Raw genomic sequence first — 17,898 nt, forward strand, 5'->3', positions numbered from 1 at the left:
ACTGTTACAACTCAATAACAAAGAGACAAACTAAAAAATGTGCAAAGTACTTGAATAGACAGTTTTCCAAATAAGATAAACAGATGGCCAATAAGCACATGAAATGCTCAGTATCATTAGTCAGTAGGGAAATGCAAATCAAAACCACACTGAGATACCACTTTATGCCAACTAAAAGGCTATAAATTTTTTTAAAGAGGAAAATTCCAAGCGTTGATGATGATGTGGAAAATGAAACCCTAGTATATTGCTAGTAAGAACGTAAAATGATGCTGCCATTGTGGCAGAGTTTGGCAGTTCCTCAAAAAGTTAAACATAGAGTCACCATATGACTCAGCAATTTCACTCCTCGGTATAGACCCCAAAAAACTGAAAACGGACTCAAACAAATCCTTGAACACACATATTCACAGCAGCACTAGTCACAATTACCAAAAGGTGGCAACAACCCAAGTGTCCATCAATGGATGAATGGATGAACAAAATGTGGTCCACCCACACAATGGAATTATTATTCAACCATAGCAGTGATGAAGTTCTGACATATGCTACATCATGGATGAAACTTAGAATCATTACACCGAGTGAAAGAAGCCAGACACCAAAGGCCACATGTTGTATGATTCTGTCTATATGAAATGTCCAGGACAGGTAAGTCCATACAGACAGAAAGCAGACTGGTGGTTGCCATAGTCTAGGGAGAGAAGGGATGGGGAATAACTGCTAATGGGGACAGGGTTCCCTTCTGGGGTGTTGGGAATGTTCTGCAACTAGACAGAGGTAATGGTTGCACAACATTTCGAATATGCTAAATGCTACTGAACTGTACATTTTTAAATGGTGAATTTTATGTTACATGAATTTTACTTCATTTTTAAAAAAAGTCTTAAGTTAACAGAAAAAAAAAAAAAGAAAAAATGGAAAGGGAAGCCCAGCAGGCTTTGGGTCATAGTAAAGAGAGAAAGGCCGACAGTGCGGTCTGTGCCCCCAACCTTCCAATCCCAGGCCCCTCCTCTGCTATCAGCTCTCTGCCTGCCCCCCAATCAGTCACTGCCAAGTCTCAGCCCACCTCTAGTCAGTCCTCTCGGAGGTGGCAGTGGTGAGTCTGACCCTTCCTGCACCTTCCCACAGGGCCCCAGTTACAGGCAGGTCTCCATGGGAGGATGCCCTCTGCCTTCCCCACCAGCCTGACCACCTCCGTGTGTCCAGAGCAGCTCTTGTGAGGAACTGCTCCAATCAGTGTGGATGTGAGCCTGCTCTGGGGGCCGTGAGTGTCTGTGCTGGGTCCGGCTTCTGGGGAAGCCCAGTGTGCTGGGGAAGTGGACAAACCTGACATGGCCCTGGGGGCTGCACTGAGGAGTGGGGTTCTGGCTGAGGAGAATGTGACCATGGGCTGGGGCAGGGGCTCTGTACTCACCAGAGACCGCTTGGCTTCGGGCAGGAACTGTCCAAACTCGGAGAGCAGGTCCTCCTGACCCCGGAAGAGGTTGGCCACCTCAGTGAACACCTCTTCTTCAGACATGCCTCGGAATGGACGGCCCTTCGTGCTCAGCTGCTCCTTCTGCCGATTTTCAGGAAAGGGAAAAGGGGTCATTAGCCAAGGAACCAGGAGGCACTCCTTGCTGTGACACTCAGACATCCCACTGTGGAGGAGACAGAGTGACAACTCACAAAAGAGAATCAGCGGGCAGAGCCCATGACTCCTGCCACCAGGAGAGAGGGGCCCACTGATGCCCTGCAGACCCCCGCCAACTCCCCCACCTTGCTCTGGAGAACAGCTCTGTGTGCTTGTGTCTTGACCCTGCTGTATAGCACAGCCTGAGCCCGGCCATGGATGAGGCTGTGCTGGGAGTGTGGAGGGACATGGTGGGGGAAGAACCAGCCACAGCCCTCACACACCCTCGAGCAGAGGCTGGGGAAGTGCAAAGTCAGGGCTGAACCCCGTGGTCCTCGCCAGGTCTGGGAGCCTCGTGCTGCTGCCAGCAGAGTGAGGAGCCAGTGCTGGGCCTAGGAGGGGAAGAGGGTGAAGAAGGAAGGGAAGGGATTTACAGGCCAAGGGACCTGTTTGCCCTGAGTCACCAAGACTCTAGAAGGAAGCTGGCCTGACATGGAGCTTAATAAGGACCAGAGAGGACCCGGGCCAGGAGGGCAGGAAGCGGTGGGCAGAACTCAACTCGGGTGTCAGAAGCCAGTCCCTGTCAGCTTTACACCTGAGGTGACAGAGGAAGAGGCGCTGGTGTTGGGCCCCCAAGAGCACACGGCAGGGTTTTGGCAGCCCCTTCTGCAGCTGCACGAGGGAAGAGAAAAGGAACAGGGAGCCCTTGGCGTGCCTCCCCTCTTGGCCCTCTGCACCCCAACAAAAGCTAGTTTTTGATTCTAGCACGGAGAGTACCTCTTTAGGAGGGAGAAAAAACTGCCTCCACTTTCCCCCACCCAAAGTTACTGGGATATTTGAAAGCCAAAAAACATCAGGCAAAGACCACTCAGTTTAGAGAATAAATATGAATCATCTCTGCACAGATGAAACAGTAATCAGATTGAGTCATGTTTGAAGAGACACAATTTAAAACAGTGTCACGGCATTTGTGCTCATCAGACTAACAAAGAGGAAAAGGACTGGCGATGAGGGTGTGGGGACGGGGTGCTCTCATTCTAAAGCGGAAAGGAAGACTGGAGCCACCAGCGCTCCAGAGAAGCGTGGCGCCAGGTGTGATCAGGTGATGGACGCCCACCCTCTGACCCGGGTGCACACCTCCTGGAATTTCCCCACAGAGACAATTCTGCTCCAATGTCAGTTTAACACAAACCTGTTTGAGATACATACTAGGGAAGGATTTGAGTGGGACACAGATTTTGTTTTTGCTTAAGCAGGACTTTGTCCAAGAACAACATGAGGGGAATGTGGAAAAGTACACCAGGCTGAGCCAGCCACGCGGGAATACATGACTCACCCTTATATGTGCGAGCGCATGCACACGCGCGCACACACACACCCTCTCATCTAAGTACCCCCTCAGCTGTGAGGAGCCACCCCGACCACCCCATCTGGGGTGACAACATCCTACCCCATTTTTAGGAAACCTCCTCATGGTGACTCAAAGCCTGCAACCTTCCCACACCCATGTCCACAGGTGAAGCTCAGGTCTCTTGCAAGGTCAAGTGCTGAATGTGCTGCAACATCCATATCATGCTTAGCCATTTAACGTGTGTACAATGGCGCTACTGGTTTCTAGTAGGTGCCTAACTTTTTTGAACATGTCACTGACATAGTTTTTGAGTGTCTGCTTTGATCCCGTTTTCCTGTAAGCCCTATGGTTGGTGCATGTTTGCAGAGCATAGTCATCTGTGGGGACGTGAGGGCAGAACTGGCTGTGTTCATCCAGGCACACGACAGACGTACGAAGTTGTATAAGGGCAACAGCAGCGCATGGCTGGCTGGAGGCAAGTGCTGTGCTTGATTCAGTGACCTCAGTTAACCGTGTTCAATCGGGGTCTGCACCACCAGCATTACAACCATTTTCTGAACTAGAATCCTGAGGCTCAGGGAGGTGAGGGAAGGTGCTCAGAGGGGGTGGTGGGCAGACCTAAGGTCTGAACTGAGGCCCAATAGAAACAAAAAACAACAAACAAAGAAACAAAAAACAAGTAACATGTGACCCTAGAGCTGTTGTTTTGGCATCACGCTGTGTTTTAAAAATCTGAGCCAAAGTTCTAAAATTAGGATAACTCACAGAGAAATTCACACTTCCAGCTCCTCTTGAAGAAGTCACCAGGCAGCCTGCTGAAAAGGCAGATGCCAGGCAGGACCTGGGAGGCAACTCTGAGGGTAGGCCCCAGCAGCTGCGCTTCCAACCAACTCCCCGTGGCTCTGGCTGGAGAACCCTGAGCCGTACCTTCTCCCTCATGATTTCTGCAAATCAACCTGTGGCTCTTCACTATGACCTTGGAGAAGTCACTCTAACTTCTCTGCACCCCGCGCCCAATTCCCATCAAGAGAACAGATATCTCCCAGCCTTTCCTCTAAGGATTCTTCCGGCCTGAAATGTGAGGACTCCATGGAATCTGCGAAGGACCCATAAACCCACTTCATCACAACCATTAACCTTGACACAGACTGATGTTCACAGCTGCCACCTGCAGCCACTCATCTGGGAGAAGCAATATATTCTTCACGCTGCACAAGGACTGTGCAGACGCTGGACATGAGGCTGACGGGCCTGCACACATCACCGGCACCACTGCTGGCAAATGTTTAGAGCATCAGAACAGCTCCACTGGGTTTACAGGGAGCAAATACCATCAATCTGATACCAAACACTGATGCTAAAAAGAATCCCACTTCTTTATTTCTCTTATCAAGGTTGTGCAGAGGATTTCATTTTAAAAAGTGGGTTCTGTGGCTTAGCAAAATTAAAGGCATCAGAAACTCCATGCCTGGGTAAGAATGACGGCCCAACTCCTTGCATGACACCCATGTCCCCTGCCACCAGCCCGCCTGCACTTCCTGTCAAGTTTCCTGAAGCCAGCTGCCTGCTCTGGCCCCTGGGCCTCTGCACAGGCCATTCCCAGCACCAAGAGAGAGTCTATCCTGTTGGTTCTCAAAGATTTGTCAAGGTTCAACCTGATTATCCTCTTCCTGACCCGCCCTCCCCCATGGGGTCGGCAGCTCTTAACCTTGACACACTTCTCCCAACACATCCATTCTTTTCCACTTCAGTCATGTCTCAGTTTCTTCCACCTCTAAACTGACCTTCTAAGCAACAGCAACCATTCACCTCTGTCGACCCAGTACCTGGCACAAAGCCCAGCTGGAATCAGCATAAATAAAGGGTAGCTCTACTGTCTAAACAGTAACTAAGTCATCTTATAAAAACCATCTTCTTGGGTTCTTCTTTCTTCGTCCTCTAATGTGTGTTTCCCAGTGAGGGTGCAGAGGTGTCTCAAGGAGCAAACTGAAATCAAAATTAAACAGAACTCCAACAGGTATGTGTACACCCATGTCCACAGTGACGTTACTCACAACTGCCAGAATGTGGAAGCAACCCACATGTCCGCTGATGGATGGATAAACAGAATGAGACACAGCCATACAATGGAATATTATTCTGCCTTAAAAATGACGTTTTTCAAACATGCTACAACATGGATGGGGGCATTATGCTGAGTGAAATAAGCCAGTCACAAAAGACAAATACTGTATGATTCCATTCATATGAGGTCCCTAGAGTAGTCAGATTCATAGAGAAAGCTGGAGGATGGGTGCCAGGGGCTGGGGGAGTGAGGAATGAGGGGTGTTTAATGGGGATAGACTCCAGTTTGGGAAGATGAGAAAGGTCTGGAAATGGATGATGGTGATGGTTACAAAACAGTGTGAATGTACTAAATGCCGTAAATTGTACATTTAAAAATGGTTGTTTTATATTTACATACATTTTGCCATAGAAAAGAATGCAAAAAAAAAAAAAAAAGAAGAAACGAAAAACCTAAAAACCCAGTTTAACAGAATTTTATAGGATATCATGAATTCAGCTAAAAAAATCCGAATGTTTCTTACGCACCTGATACTGCATGATGCCACAAACACCCGCAAGGAAGTGTGACCTAAGGCTTCGTACCTGGTAAGTGTGCAGTATCTCCAGGAATGACCTGTAAATTTCTGGGTGGTCTAGAAAGCGGGTCTTAATCTTGTTCACGTAGCTGATGGCATTGTTGAATTCCACGGAATCTGACTCCAAGGGCACCTGGGGTTTGTCCTCCTTGTATGGCATCTGCTGCTTGAAGTTCTCTGCGCAGTCGCTGTGGTTGTGCGAATTCTCCTGACAACGACAGGACAGCGAGTTACTGCCGGGCTCGACACCGGGAACAGATTGTGAGGAACGCCAGATTGAGCCACTGTGAGCGAGAACAGGCAAGACTCAGCAAAGAGCCAAGTTTTTTACTTTGATGCAGGAAAAGCTTCCTTCCAGGGGCCTGGAGGAAGGCAAGCAGGGAGAGGGCACCCAGAACAGAGACAGCCCCTCCTTGGCATTCTGAGTGCCCGCATGTTCCTGGGAGTCTCATGAACTCACCCCTGCTCTACCTTTCCCATAGATTCAAAGAACATGAAGACGTGACATACACTCCACACTTGGAAAAATTAGCATTCAGGAGAAATTTATAAAAAGTGGACTATTTAATCCTTTTCGGAACAGAGTTTTGGACCATTTACAGCAGAATCTTCCCAAACCTTTGGTCAGCCCATTTCAACAAGACTATTTTCAGGTGTGAAAGCACCTGCTGTCCGCAGGTATGAACCTGGGACCCTGTAGGTGAAGGGAGGACCACTGAACAGGTTGCCCAGGGCTGCGGGACTTTTGGTGCTAAGCCCGGGGCAAGTCACGTGAGAGAAAAGAGCTGGGCTCTGAGTCATCCATGCCCTCCATTTATGTGTTCTTCTGTCAATACAGATAAAAATAGAAAAGAGATGCACATCTCACTCCTGGGAAGCTGGAATCCTAATTCACAGTGGGACAGGGCCGCCCCTCAAGGGAGGTGATGTTTATGCTTCCAAACTGGAATTTTATGCGGGGTCCTGAGGATGGCCTCCCTCTGCCATTGACCACGTCTGGGCTGTCAAGAGCGACCCCTGGCATCCTGCAGGTCCCCATCTGGGTCTCAGGATGGTCAGAATCCATCTGGTTCAGCTTTAGGTCTTTGCTTACACAACACCCTCTCAGCGAATCTTCCAGAACCATCTGGCACCAATGTAAAACCACCCTGCGTCCCAGCACACTGAGCCCTTTCTTGCTCTATTTTTCTCCACGGCATGTATCACCTTCCTATAGGTAATTCTTTTATTTATTTCATTGTCTGTCCATCCCTGATCCGATGGCAAACTCCAGGATGGCAGGGATTTTATTTTGGTCACTGCTGTATGCCCAGTGCCTGGAACAGTGCTTGGAACAGAGTGGACTTCATCCACTGTCATGGATGAAGAGACGGATGGATGAGAGAACACACTGAGTCCACTGTTTCCATCCCCTGTGGTGCCTGGCACTGCATCTGGCACCAACAGCTGACCCTCAGACTGCAGGGAACATCAGGCACACTGCTACAGAGCTGTCATCATAAGACACCTCTGCCAGGTGCACCTAAGAGCGTCTTCTAGTGTGTGGGGGCTGCCACAACAAATACCAGACTGGGTGGCTTCAACCACAGACACGGATTTCCCCACAGTTCTGGAGGCTGGAAGTCCAAGCTCAGGGTCGGTATTTCCTGAGGCCTCCTGGCTAGCAGTCAGGCGTCTCCTCCTTGTGTCTTCAGAGGGTCATTCCTCTGGACGGACACATCCCTGGGGTCTCTCCATGTGTCCAAAGTACCTCTCAGACTGGATTAAAGCCCATCCTAATGCCCTCAATTTACTTTAATCACAGCCACATTCTGAGATACTAAGGGTTGGGACTTCAAGATATGAATTGGGGGGTGGGGTAGGGGCATAATTCAGCCCCTAAGAGTGGGTGCAGAGGCAACTCTAGGAAATATGAGCTGAGGAAAACAGACACAAAAGATCCAGAACAGTCACAACTCCAACTACTATTTCTCCCAGCACAGAGATTTGTTCTATGACACTTCAGGGATGCTCTTCCTGATTACCTTTGCTTAAGCCCACAGGGGTCTGCACTTGTGTTCGTTCAAGGTACACAGGCTTGGTAGTGGAAAGAGTTGGAAGGAGGTGGGCAGCGGCGAGGGAGCAGCCACTACGAGGGGGCAAGCACTGTGTGCCTCTTCGAATTTCCCGGAGTGAGAGTCACTGTGACAAGATAGAGAACCACCCCTGGAGACCAGGGCTTGGCAAAGGGGCCAGACAATAACGGTGCGACCGCTGGCGCAGTCTGGTGATTCCGCATAAGTTAAACACAGTCACCACATGATTGAAAAATTCCACTCCTAGGTATCCACCCAAAGAACCAAGAACAGGTGCTCAAACAAAGCCCTGTACATACATGTTTATGGTAGCATTGTTCACAATCGCCGAAAGGTAAACCACCCATGCATCCATCAACTGATGAACAGATGAACAAAATGTGGTCTGCCCATGCAGTGGAATATTATTCAGCCTTAAAAAAAGAAATGAAACTCTGGTACAACATGGACAAACCTCAAAAACATCATACTGGGAGAAGAAAGCCCAGACACAAAAGGACATATAGTATATGATTCATTTATATGGAGCATCCAGGACAGAAAAACCTATAGACAGGGAGAGGATTAGTGGTTGCCAGAGGCTGGGGGAAGGGGGAAAACTGGGAGGTAGTTTCTTTTTGGTGGGAAAACACATGTTCTGCAATTAGTAGTGGTAGCTGCACAGTATTGTGAATATACTAAAACACACTGAATTGGACACTTTGAAAAGGTTATAATGATGAATTTTATGTTATGTAAATATTACAATTAAAAAAATTGTTTTAATGTAATCTGAAATACGTAAAAAACAGCAGCCATACAAAAATAAGCTGGCTCTGTTCCATGGGCCACAGTTTGCCAACTCTTGGGCTATACTTTCTAGAACAATCCAGGCTTTTGTCTTCTCTGCCTGCCCTGGGTGGCCTTGACCAGGCACAGTTAGAAATGCCTCCTAGACACTGATGAGCTGCCCTCCATGGCTGACCTGCCCATCTGAGTGTCCCACTTGGATACTTAAGAGATGCCTCAAAGAGACACTGTAAACCCAGAGTGGCTCCCCCACCTCACCTACCCCCACTGCCCCCGGCCTTGTTCATATCAGCAGGTGCCACCTTCATCCAGGGGCTCAGGCACCTGGAACCACCCCTAGACTTCTCCCTTTCACTGACACTCCACCCCTGGCCCCCATCACCCTACCCTCCATCTGGCTCACACAGCACTCACCTCCCCCTGGCTTCCCAGAGCCTCTCTTGCCCGCTCAGTCCAGCTCTGGCACTGCAGCCGGAGCAGCCTTTCCAGAACTCTTGCCTTGGCTTCCCAGGCTCCTGGATCCTCCCTCCTTTACTCTCTGCCTGGGGCCCCAACCCACCAGCTTCCAGGGTGTTTCTCAGGTACCCACTTGTTCCCACCTCAGCTTTACTCCCCCAGCAGGAAGACTCCCCTGCAAGATACGGACGTGGTTCCTGTTTCCCTTACTTAGCACCTGCCTAAGCACCTCTGCAAGCCTAGTCCCTGTTGTCTCTTGCTTGCTGTGCTGAATTCTCTCTTGTAGTCCATCTGTCCATACATGTCTCCTAAAAGTCCCCACCTGGACCATGCAAGCGCCCCAAGAGAGATGCTAAATGAACCCCAGTGTCTGGCACAAAGGGGGTGATACACACTTGCTCAATGGCTGCTCATCACCCTGAAGCACACAGTGAGCTGCCAGGAACAGACTGAACTTCTGAATGACCCTCCCCAGAGGGAAGATGGCAGCCTCTCTTGAATGTAAAGGAGTCACTATGTTACAAGCACTACTTCAAGGTTTATCTCTTTCCCTCTAAGCGAGCCCAGGAGCCTAGATTCATCATTTTCCCACCAACATCCAGGATCTTGTCCCTCTAATGTTCTGGAATGGGGACAGTCATGAACAAGACAGATGTGGCCCTGCCTGATCTGAAGGACTCAGTCTGCCAGGAGAAGGGAAACCAACGAGAAACAGTGGATTTTTTTTATTTCTCAGCTTTGCTATGCTATTTTGAAACACATAAAACAGGGTGATGTGAAAGGACATAGGGGTGGGTATAGGGGACTCTCTGAGGAGGTGACATTACAACTGAGGCCAACCAGACCCCAAAAGATGTTTACTCAGGAGGCCACAGCCACCCAGGAGACGTTTTTCCTGCCACGGTCCCGTCCCTCTCTGGCCATTCTGCCCACATCACAGCATACATCTATCTTCCCCTTAGACCAGTGTTCTCAACTGGGGTGATACTGCGCCCTGAGGACACCTGGCAACATCTATGGATGTTTTAGATGGTCACACCTGGGGGAGGGGGTGCTACTGGCATCAGGTGGGTGGAGGCCAAGGATGCTGCTCACACCCTCAAGCACATGGAATGGTCCCCATGAGAAAGAATGATCTGGCCCCAAGGGCAACAGTGCACAAAGGGCCCCCCAAAGGCCAAGACTTATTTTTCCTCCTCGGCACCTAAGAACTACTCTCTCCTTGTCTGTAGTTGTCAGGACTCATGACAAATTAAAAAATGGCAACACACACACACACACACACACACACACTCTCTCTCTCTCTCTCTCTCTCTCTCAGAGCTCTACTTCCAAGCAATGAAGCTGGAAAAACCAATAGAAAAAAAAATTACCAGGGTGCTGGTGTGTAGGGAGCCCTGTAAAGTTCACAGGGTACCATGGACCGAAAAAGGCCTCTAGGAAGCTGAGCAGACATCCTGTTTGTGCCTGGAGTGAAGCAGGGCTGGAAACGTGGCTGATCTGTGTACACGACTGAAACCAAGTGGGCGGCACATGCCCCAAGGGAACGAAAGGCTGTCCCTCTCCAAAGGAGGAAGGGGCCATATCTAAGGCTGCCGGGCTACAGCCAGACTATAAAACCCTAGTAAGTAGCTATTAAGGGAAAATTCTCATCAAGCCTCTCTTTGAGTTAATAGACCTGCGGTCACCAAATCCACCCAGGGGCAGACAGACTGGTCTTGTCTCCTTATCTCTCCAACAATTCCTGAAGCTGTGGAGTGGCCAGGGCCTTAGGGCTCTTGAAGGGAAGGTGAGGCTCGTGGGGAGATCCAGCCCAGAGAGCAGCACCCCAACAGGGCTTGAGAAAGGCGAGTTCCACACATAGAGTGCAATTTAGGCCCTGGACTCTGGCTCTTTTTAGCAGAGTGATGGTAATGACAGCCAGCATTTATGCAGCGCTTCAGATCCGGCAAAACGCTCCTGCACCACTGCTGCAGATGAGCTTGCTTTCCTCCCCTGGCTGTGATTGTTCTGAAGATTAATCTCCGCTAAGGCTTTTATCATCTGGAGGCTGAAGCGCTACCTCTGGATCCTGGGGCTCCATTTGCAAATATGAAATGGAAGCCTTTTGGAATTCAGTGGCTGAAGCCTTCCAAGTTCCTTTTTAAAACATACACACTCCTCAGCTTTAATGAGACAATGTGCTGATGGTGGAGCTTGCCTTGCGTAGAGAAAAGGCAGAATTTATGTGCCAGTCCCCCTTGGAGAAGGACCAGCCAGTGCCACACTGCCTCTTGCTGTTCTCTTTTCAAATCCTGACTCCTTAATTGATAGGACACTCTGCAATCTCCTTTATCAGAGGAGAAACCTACAAAATGCTTCCAGAGTAGATTTTTACCTTCCCCGCAAAAACCCCTGGGGCAGAGATGGAGGAGGTTGCAAGAGCTGGTTCCTTTACACCAGTGGTTCTCAACGCAGTAATTTTGCCCGCAGGAGACACTTGGCTATGTCTGGAGACATTTTTAGCTGTCTTGACTGGGTGGGGATCTAGTGGGTGGAGGCCAGGGACACTGCTAAACACTCCATGATGCCCTGGACAACACCCCCACAGCAAAGTGTTATGCCTTACACGGCAACAGGGTCGAGGAGAGAAAAAGACAATGGTTACCTTAGAAAAGTAAAGCTCAAACAGGCTTTTTCTCAGGGAGTCTGGTGAGCTCAAGCAAGGAGGGACTGCAGAGACAGAAGAGGCAGCAAGCTGTCATTTAAGAAAGAAGGGACCAAAGCCACAAGCCTGAGCTCAGTCAATGATCCTGTCAGCAGGTAAATGAAGCACAGCAACAAAAATGGCTAGTCACACATGCACCTCTGCTGCTTTTATTTTGTGGGTGGCACTGAGGGTGATCAGAAGGGGCCACAGGCCCAAGTACAAGTGAGGCCTGCCTAAGGCACTCAGAGGAAGAACCTCCAACCAAGACTTCAGTGACTGTGGACACAATTATCTTGACTGGACATAAAACTGTGTTAGAAGAATGCCTCCCTGGCACGCACAAACACATCCACTCCTGATTTAAATCTGCCAAAAGGATCAATTTGGGATGCAGAGCCTGCCTGGGTAGGTGTTTTGATCTATTTTGATTTGCGTTAGAAGCATTTCAGGAAAAAGACCAGATCTTCACCACCTTTCTAGCAATGAAGTACACGAGACACGCTGCCCGGCCTGCGTACCAGGGTGGGCTGTGCTAAGGTCAGATCATTCAAACCACGGCAGCCGCATACCTGGCTCGACAGAGGCGACTGTATGTTTAACTTGCCATTCTTGGGAATGTCTATTCTGTAGCCGAGAGGAAGGAAAGCGTTGAATCCGACAATGAGGTCAGGGTGTTCGTGGAATAGCTGTGACACTCGCCGGATGACTCCTGGAGTATCGATACTAGAACAAAGAAGAACAAGAGTGGGCAGAGGCGTCCTGGGGAGCAGATTAAAAGAGAAATCTACTCGTGACTCCCTTAACCGTGCCATGTCACAAGCTTCTCAACGGACAAAGAACCAACCACCCTAAAATGTGACTGGAGTGATTCTGCTGGTGGTGATCCGCTGCTAAGGCAGCCAGGCCTGGGCTCCCAGTGCCTTCCTGGCAAAATCCACAGAATATGTACACAGCACGGCTCCCAAAACACTGCAAGCACATGTGCTAGGTTCTGAAAATGTCAGGAGAGCCAATTTTAAATTGTGGGCTCCAAGAAGTGACATGTCAAAACCCTCTAAAGGGGAGATAAATTCCTCCATTTCGCATGAATTAGAGATGGACTATGACACTGGAGTTGTTCCCAGCAACTGACTATAATGCAAAGGCCATGCAAGTATGGAAGTGGCATAAGAATCGGAGGGCAGAGATGGGGTCTCCCTCAGGGCTGCAGTCAGGGCCAAGGCTTTAGCCTTGTGCCTGTGGAAGGCAACCAGGTGGGCCCTACCCTGTTTCCTTAGAGGGAGAAGCAGCACGGAGGGGATGTGACACTGGCGAATCTAAGTCAGACAGAACCAGTTCTGGTCCCGCCTCTGCCCCTAAGGTGGGTCTGGACAACCCCTTGACCCACTCTAAGCCTCAATGAGCATCCTTTCCAACAAGAGCACCATCGGGAGGGAGGTCTCCCATCTATCTCTAACCCTCCTGATTCAGTGCCTGTGAAAACAGCTAACATGTTTTAAATGCCTTCTTAGTGCCAGATTCCTTACTAAGCATTTTGTGCGCATTACTTCAAGTAGGCCTGGGACTGGAGTGAAGGGAGTGAGGAACTCACCTTGGGGATAAGATTTAAGAGGGACACAGTGCCAATACGGTCGATAACCAAAATTAATAACATTTTCATGCACTGCTTGATCAAAAGATAAAAATTAACTTTTAAAAAGCCTCGAAAAATGAAATTCACTTAAAAATCAACATTTTGAGTAAAGACGGGATCCTACCCTGTGTTTGCTCACTTGCCTCACCCCATCCCTGCCCTCGGTCCAGGAATCCCCACAACAGGGCCACGGCGGGGCGGGTGAAGGGGGGGGGGTCCCTCCCGGGGGGTCCCTCCCGTCCCAGTTTTTTTTTTTTTTTAAGAAGGAACTGAGGATCCGCTAAGTTCTGACCACCTGGGCAAGGTCACCCCGTCATGGGGCAGCCAGGGTAAGGGGCTCCCACCCAGCTCAGGCTGACTGCGGCCCAGGACGGTCCCCTGGGGTGGGCAGGGGCCCGGCAGGTACCTCTGGCTTTTGAATTCCTTCATGATCTCCAGGAAGCCGTTGTAAGTGGCAGGGTCGCTGCCGAAACGGATCTTCACCTGGTCCAGGTAGGTGAGGGCGTCCTCCACCTGCGGGGAGGGGAAAGTCCAGGTGGGCCGCGGTCTGCGGAGGAGGGGGCGGGGGACCCTGGCGGGAGGGGCAACCGGCTGGGCCTCAAGGAGCGGAGGTGGGGAGTCGGGGGTCTGGGGCTGCGCGGAGAGGAGGCCGAGGCGGGGCCGGGGCCGGGCGGGGCTTGGGTGGGGGGCGCCGGCCTGCGGGAACTGGACGACGGGGTGCTCGAGGGAGAGCTGGGGCGCCACTCACGTGCACTGGCAGCTTCTCATGGCCCGCAGAGCCCGAGCGACCCCAGCGGGCCCCGCTCAGCCCCCGGCCCGCTGGGCCGCCGCCGCCGCCACCGCCAGCGTGCGCCATGTTGGAAGTCGGAGCCACAGCCCGCCCCGCCCCCGCCCGGGGGCCGGCCGCGCATGCGCTGGCTCCGCCCTGAAGGCGGGGCTCTTTCAAGGACTCTGCGGTAGGATCTTACCCCATAAAACTGAAACGCGACTGTCCTGACATATACCACTGTGAGCAAACCAAAACCTGCCGCCTGCTTCTGTCTGGCCCCCAAAGCAAGATCGGAATAATTTTTACAATTTTAAAAGTTGGAAGAAAAATCCAAGGGAGAAGACTATTCCGTGACACGTGAAAATTCTATGAAATTTAAATTTCAGTGTCTGCAAAAATAAAGTTTTATTGGAACATAGGCATGCCCACTTGTTTACCTGTCATCTCTGGCTAATTTTGCAGTACAACAGCGGGGTGAATAACTGCGACAGACGCTAAGATCTACACAGCCTGATATATAATAAAATGTTCTTGACTCGTACTTGTAGGGTTGATGTGACAACCTGGTATGGGCACACAGCACCCTAGTTCAGGGCCACGGGGTTTGCCAAATTGCTCTTGACTTAGTCCTGTTCCTCCTCTCTTCGCTTCTCTAGTCCTGACCCCATGACTTCCCCACTGGAGCCTTTGGTTCCTGACCCTATCACTTCCCCACTGGACCCTCCCACTGGTTCGGGAGCCTCTTAACCAGTTTTTCCAGCCCCAGTGCTATCAAGAACTATCATTCCATAGCTGCTTCCAAACCTCCAAGGTCTTCCTATTTCTTTTTCTTTTTTTGTCTTTTGTCTTTTTAGGGCCGCACCCGCAGCATAGGGAGGTTCCCAGGCTAGGGGTCTAATTGGAGCTGCAGCTGCTGGCCTACGCCAGAGTCACAGCAATGCCAGATCCAAGCCGCGTCTGTGACCTACACCACAGCTCATGGCAACACCAGCTCCTTACCCACTGAGCAAGGCTAGGGATCAAACCCACAACCTCATGTTCGGATTCATTAACCACTGAGCCACAATGGGAACTCCAGTATCTTTTTTTTCAATGTGTGAAGAGGTGCAGGAAAGCTGAGAATACATTGGCAACAAGTGCATCATTTGCCAGGGGTCAGGAGTAGAAGGGTGAACAAAACCGACCAGGCTTTTACACTCACAGAGCCATCAGCCTTTCAAGAGGATTGGAATCAAATAATCACATACATAGATGTAAAGCTCACTTGTAACAAATACTTCAGAGAGAACATACAAATATAATAGTTATTGGGAATTCCTGTCATGGCACAGTGGAAATGAATCCAACTAGGAACCATGAGGTTTTGGGTTCGATCCCTGGCCTCACTCAGTGGGTTAAGGATCTGGCATTGCTGTGAGCTGTGGTGTAGGTCACAGATGCAGCTTGGATCTTGAGTTGCTAAGGCTGTGGTGTAGGTTGGCAGTTGTAGCTCCGATTGGACCCCTAGCCTAGGAACCTCCATATGCCGGCCCAAAAAAGCAAAAAAAAAGAAAAAAAAAGGTATTGTGTTCCAGTTACTATGGCTATGTAACAAGCTACCTCAAAATTTAGAGGTTTACAATAATAATAATATTTATTTTGCTCTCCATTCTGGAATTTAGGCAGACTTGGCAGGGATAGCTAATGCCTGGTCCCTCAGGGTCAGCTGGGCGCCTGGAAGGCTGAGGCTGGAATCCCCTGAAGGTTTACACATGTGCCAGTTGCTTCTTGCTGTAGATCTAAACCACTGCCAGTGCTGTTGCCAGGAATACCTACATATGGCCTCCTCATGTAGCCTGAGCTTCCTCACAACATGGCACCTGGCTTCCAAGCCCAATCATCCTGAGAGGAACATGTGAGCTAGGAGGAAAACTTATAGCCTTTCCTGATCCACTCTTGCAAGTCACAGAGAATCAAAAGTCCCTCCCAAACTCAAGAGGAGGGCAAACAGACTCCAGAACCTAGGAGGTGGCCAGATTCTGAAATAGCATGGGGGATAGGAAATATTGCCATGACCATTTTTGGAAAATACCACCCAAAGCACTTAATCCATTCTAGCAAGGAATAAGAAGAGGTGGCATTCTAGCTGAGTTCTGAAGGATGTATAAGTGTTCACCATGAAAGTCAGGGGAATGGCTGTGCAAAGGCCCTGTGGTGGGGAGGAGTGTAGCACATTTGAAGAATTAAAAAAAAAAAAGGCCAATGTTCTTGGACTGCAGAGGAATGAGAGAGGGAGGGAGAGGGTGCAGGAAAAGAGAGAAGAGGAGTTCCCGTTGTGGCTCAATGGGTTAAGAACCTGACATAGTATCCGGGAGGGTGTGGGTTTGATCCCTGGACTTGATCAGTGGGTTAAGGATCTGGCATTACCACGAGGTGTGGCATAGGTCACAGATGCAGCTTAGATCCAGCGTTGCTCTGGCTGTGGATGTAGGCTGGCAGATGCAGTTCCAATTTGACCCCTAGGCTGGGAACTTCCATATGCAGAGGTGCAGCCCTGAAAAGAAAAAAAAAAAAGTGGAGAGGACGGAGGAAGCAGAACTCTCATTCTTGTGGGGTGAGTTAAGGCTTTTGATCTTGGCATTTAGTGCTGGTAGAAACTGCACATGGGTTCCATGCAAGGAGCTGTTTGAGCATCTTTGAAGTTAGAAGCAAATGATCTGACTCCTCTGCAGAGAAGTGGTTGGAGAGGAGCCAGGCACAGTGCAGGAAGACTGTTTCATCATTTAGGCAGGCGAAGGACGATGGTAGCTTAGACCAGGCTGGGGGCAGGGGAGGTGGAGAGAAGGGAGTGGAAGGGAGTGATATTTAGAAGACAAAGCAGAGAACACATGATGAGGGGAAGAGGGGTAAGCAAGCATGGAGGATTCGAGGCTCCCAGCCCACAAAATGATTCTGCTTAGTTTCAGTGTGTTCAGCTAAGATGGCCCGAACCAAACTCTGAGGCCACAGAGTCTAAACAGTCAGTCCTCTCCACACCCAAACCTTCCGGCAACAGTCCCTGTCCTGAGAACCAATGGCATATATAGGCTTCTGTTCTGCCCCAGGGTTCTCACACAGTGTCCCCCTCCCACAAGGATCACTTTCAGTTTTCCATTCTTTTCATAGGTCTCATAGGGTCAGAAGAGGCCCTCACTCATTTGGAGGACAGGCAACCACAAGCCAATTCCACTTTGGGCATGAGTGAATTCTGAAGGATGCACGAATATGTGCACGAGTGTGGGCGAGTGCACATTTAAAATGTAGGCAATAGTACACATACGTATTTTCATTCTCATTTTTATAAAGCATAAAAAGTTCCCAAGGAGTTCCCGTGTGGCTCAGTGGAAAAGAACTGAACTAGTATCCTCGAGGATGTGGGTTGGATCTCTGGCCCAGCTCAGTGGGTTAATGATCAGGCCTTGCTGTGGCTGTGGTATAGGCTGGCAGCTGTATCTGATTCAACTCCTAGCTGGGAATGTTCATATGCCACAGGTGTAGCCCTAAAAAAAAAAAAAAAAAAAAAAAAAAAGTTGCTAAAAAGTTCCTGCTGTGGCACTGTGGGTTAAGAATCTGCAGCAGGTTGGGTCACTGTGGAGGTGCAGGTTCAATCCCTAGTCCCAAACAGTGGATTAAAGGATCCGGCATTGCTGAAGCTGTGGCACAGGTTACAGCTGTGGCTCAGATTTTTTTTTTTTTTTTTTTTTTTTTTTGCTTTTTAGGGCCACACCCGAGGCACACAGAGGTTCCCAGGCTAGGGATCCAATCGTGGTATCGGCCCACACCACGGCCACAAAAATGCCAGATCTGAGTTGCGTCTTTGACCTACACCACAGTTCCCAAGCTAGGGGGTGAATCGGAGCT

The 17,898-nt window shown here is 49.8% G+C and overlaps 1 protein-coding gene across 19 annotated transcripts in view; it reads right to left on the bottom strand.

Annotated features, from left to right (window-relative positions):
- The window catches only part of SIN3B (SIN3 transcription regulator family member B), a 41,406-nt gene extending 27,274 nt beyond the window's left edge, over positions 1–14,132 (bottom strand). For 15 of the 19 annotated variants that reach the window (XR_014837440.1, XR_014837438.1, XR_014837439.1 and 12 more), the window contains exons 1-5: positions 13,999–14,132; positions 13,657–13,763; positions 12,187–12,340; positions 5,616–5,816; positions 1,418–1,561 (exon numbers count right to left, since the gene is read on the bottom strand). Coding sequence is in view for 5 of the 19 variants with exons in the window: in XM_085012460.1 (XP_084868586.1) it covers positions 1,418–1,561; positions 5,616–5,816; positions 12,187–12,340; positions 13,657–13,763; positions 13,999–14,106 (714 nt within the window). In the remaining 14 variants the exon portion in view is untranslated. Of the gene's footprint in view, positions 1–1,417; positions 1,562–5,615; positions 5,817–11,575; positions 11,641–12,186; positions 12,341–13,656; positions 13,764–13,998 lie in introns of all 19 variants that reach the window. The other 4 variants (XR_014837442.1, XR_014837441.1, XM_085012462.1 and 1 more) reach the window with 1 other exon arrangement.
- Between the last annotated feature and the right edge of the window lie 3,766 nt (positions 14,133–17,898).

This window comes from Sus scrofa, chromosome 2 (assembly GCF_054392235.1).
Source record: "Sus scrofa isolate SSC_HxYL_T2T_F1_AM1 chromosome 2, Sscrofa_HxYL_maternal_Yorkshire_Landrace_v2.0, whole genome shotgun sequence".
Classification (NCBI taxonomy): Eukaryota; Metazoa; Chordata; class Mammalia; order Artiodactyla; family Suidae; genus Sus; species Sus scrofa.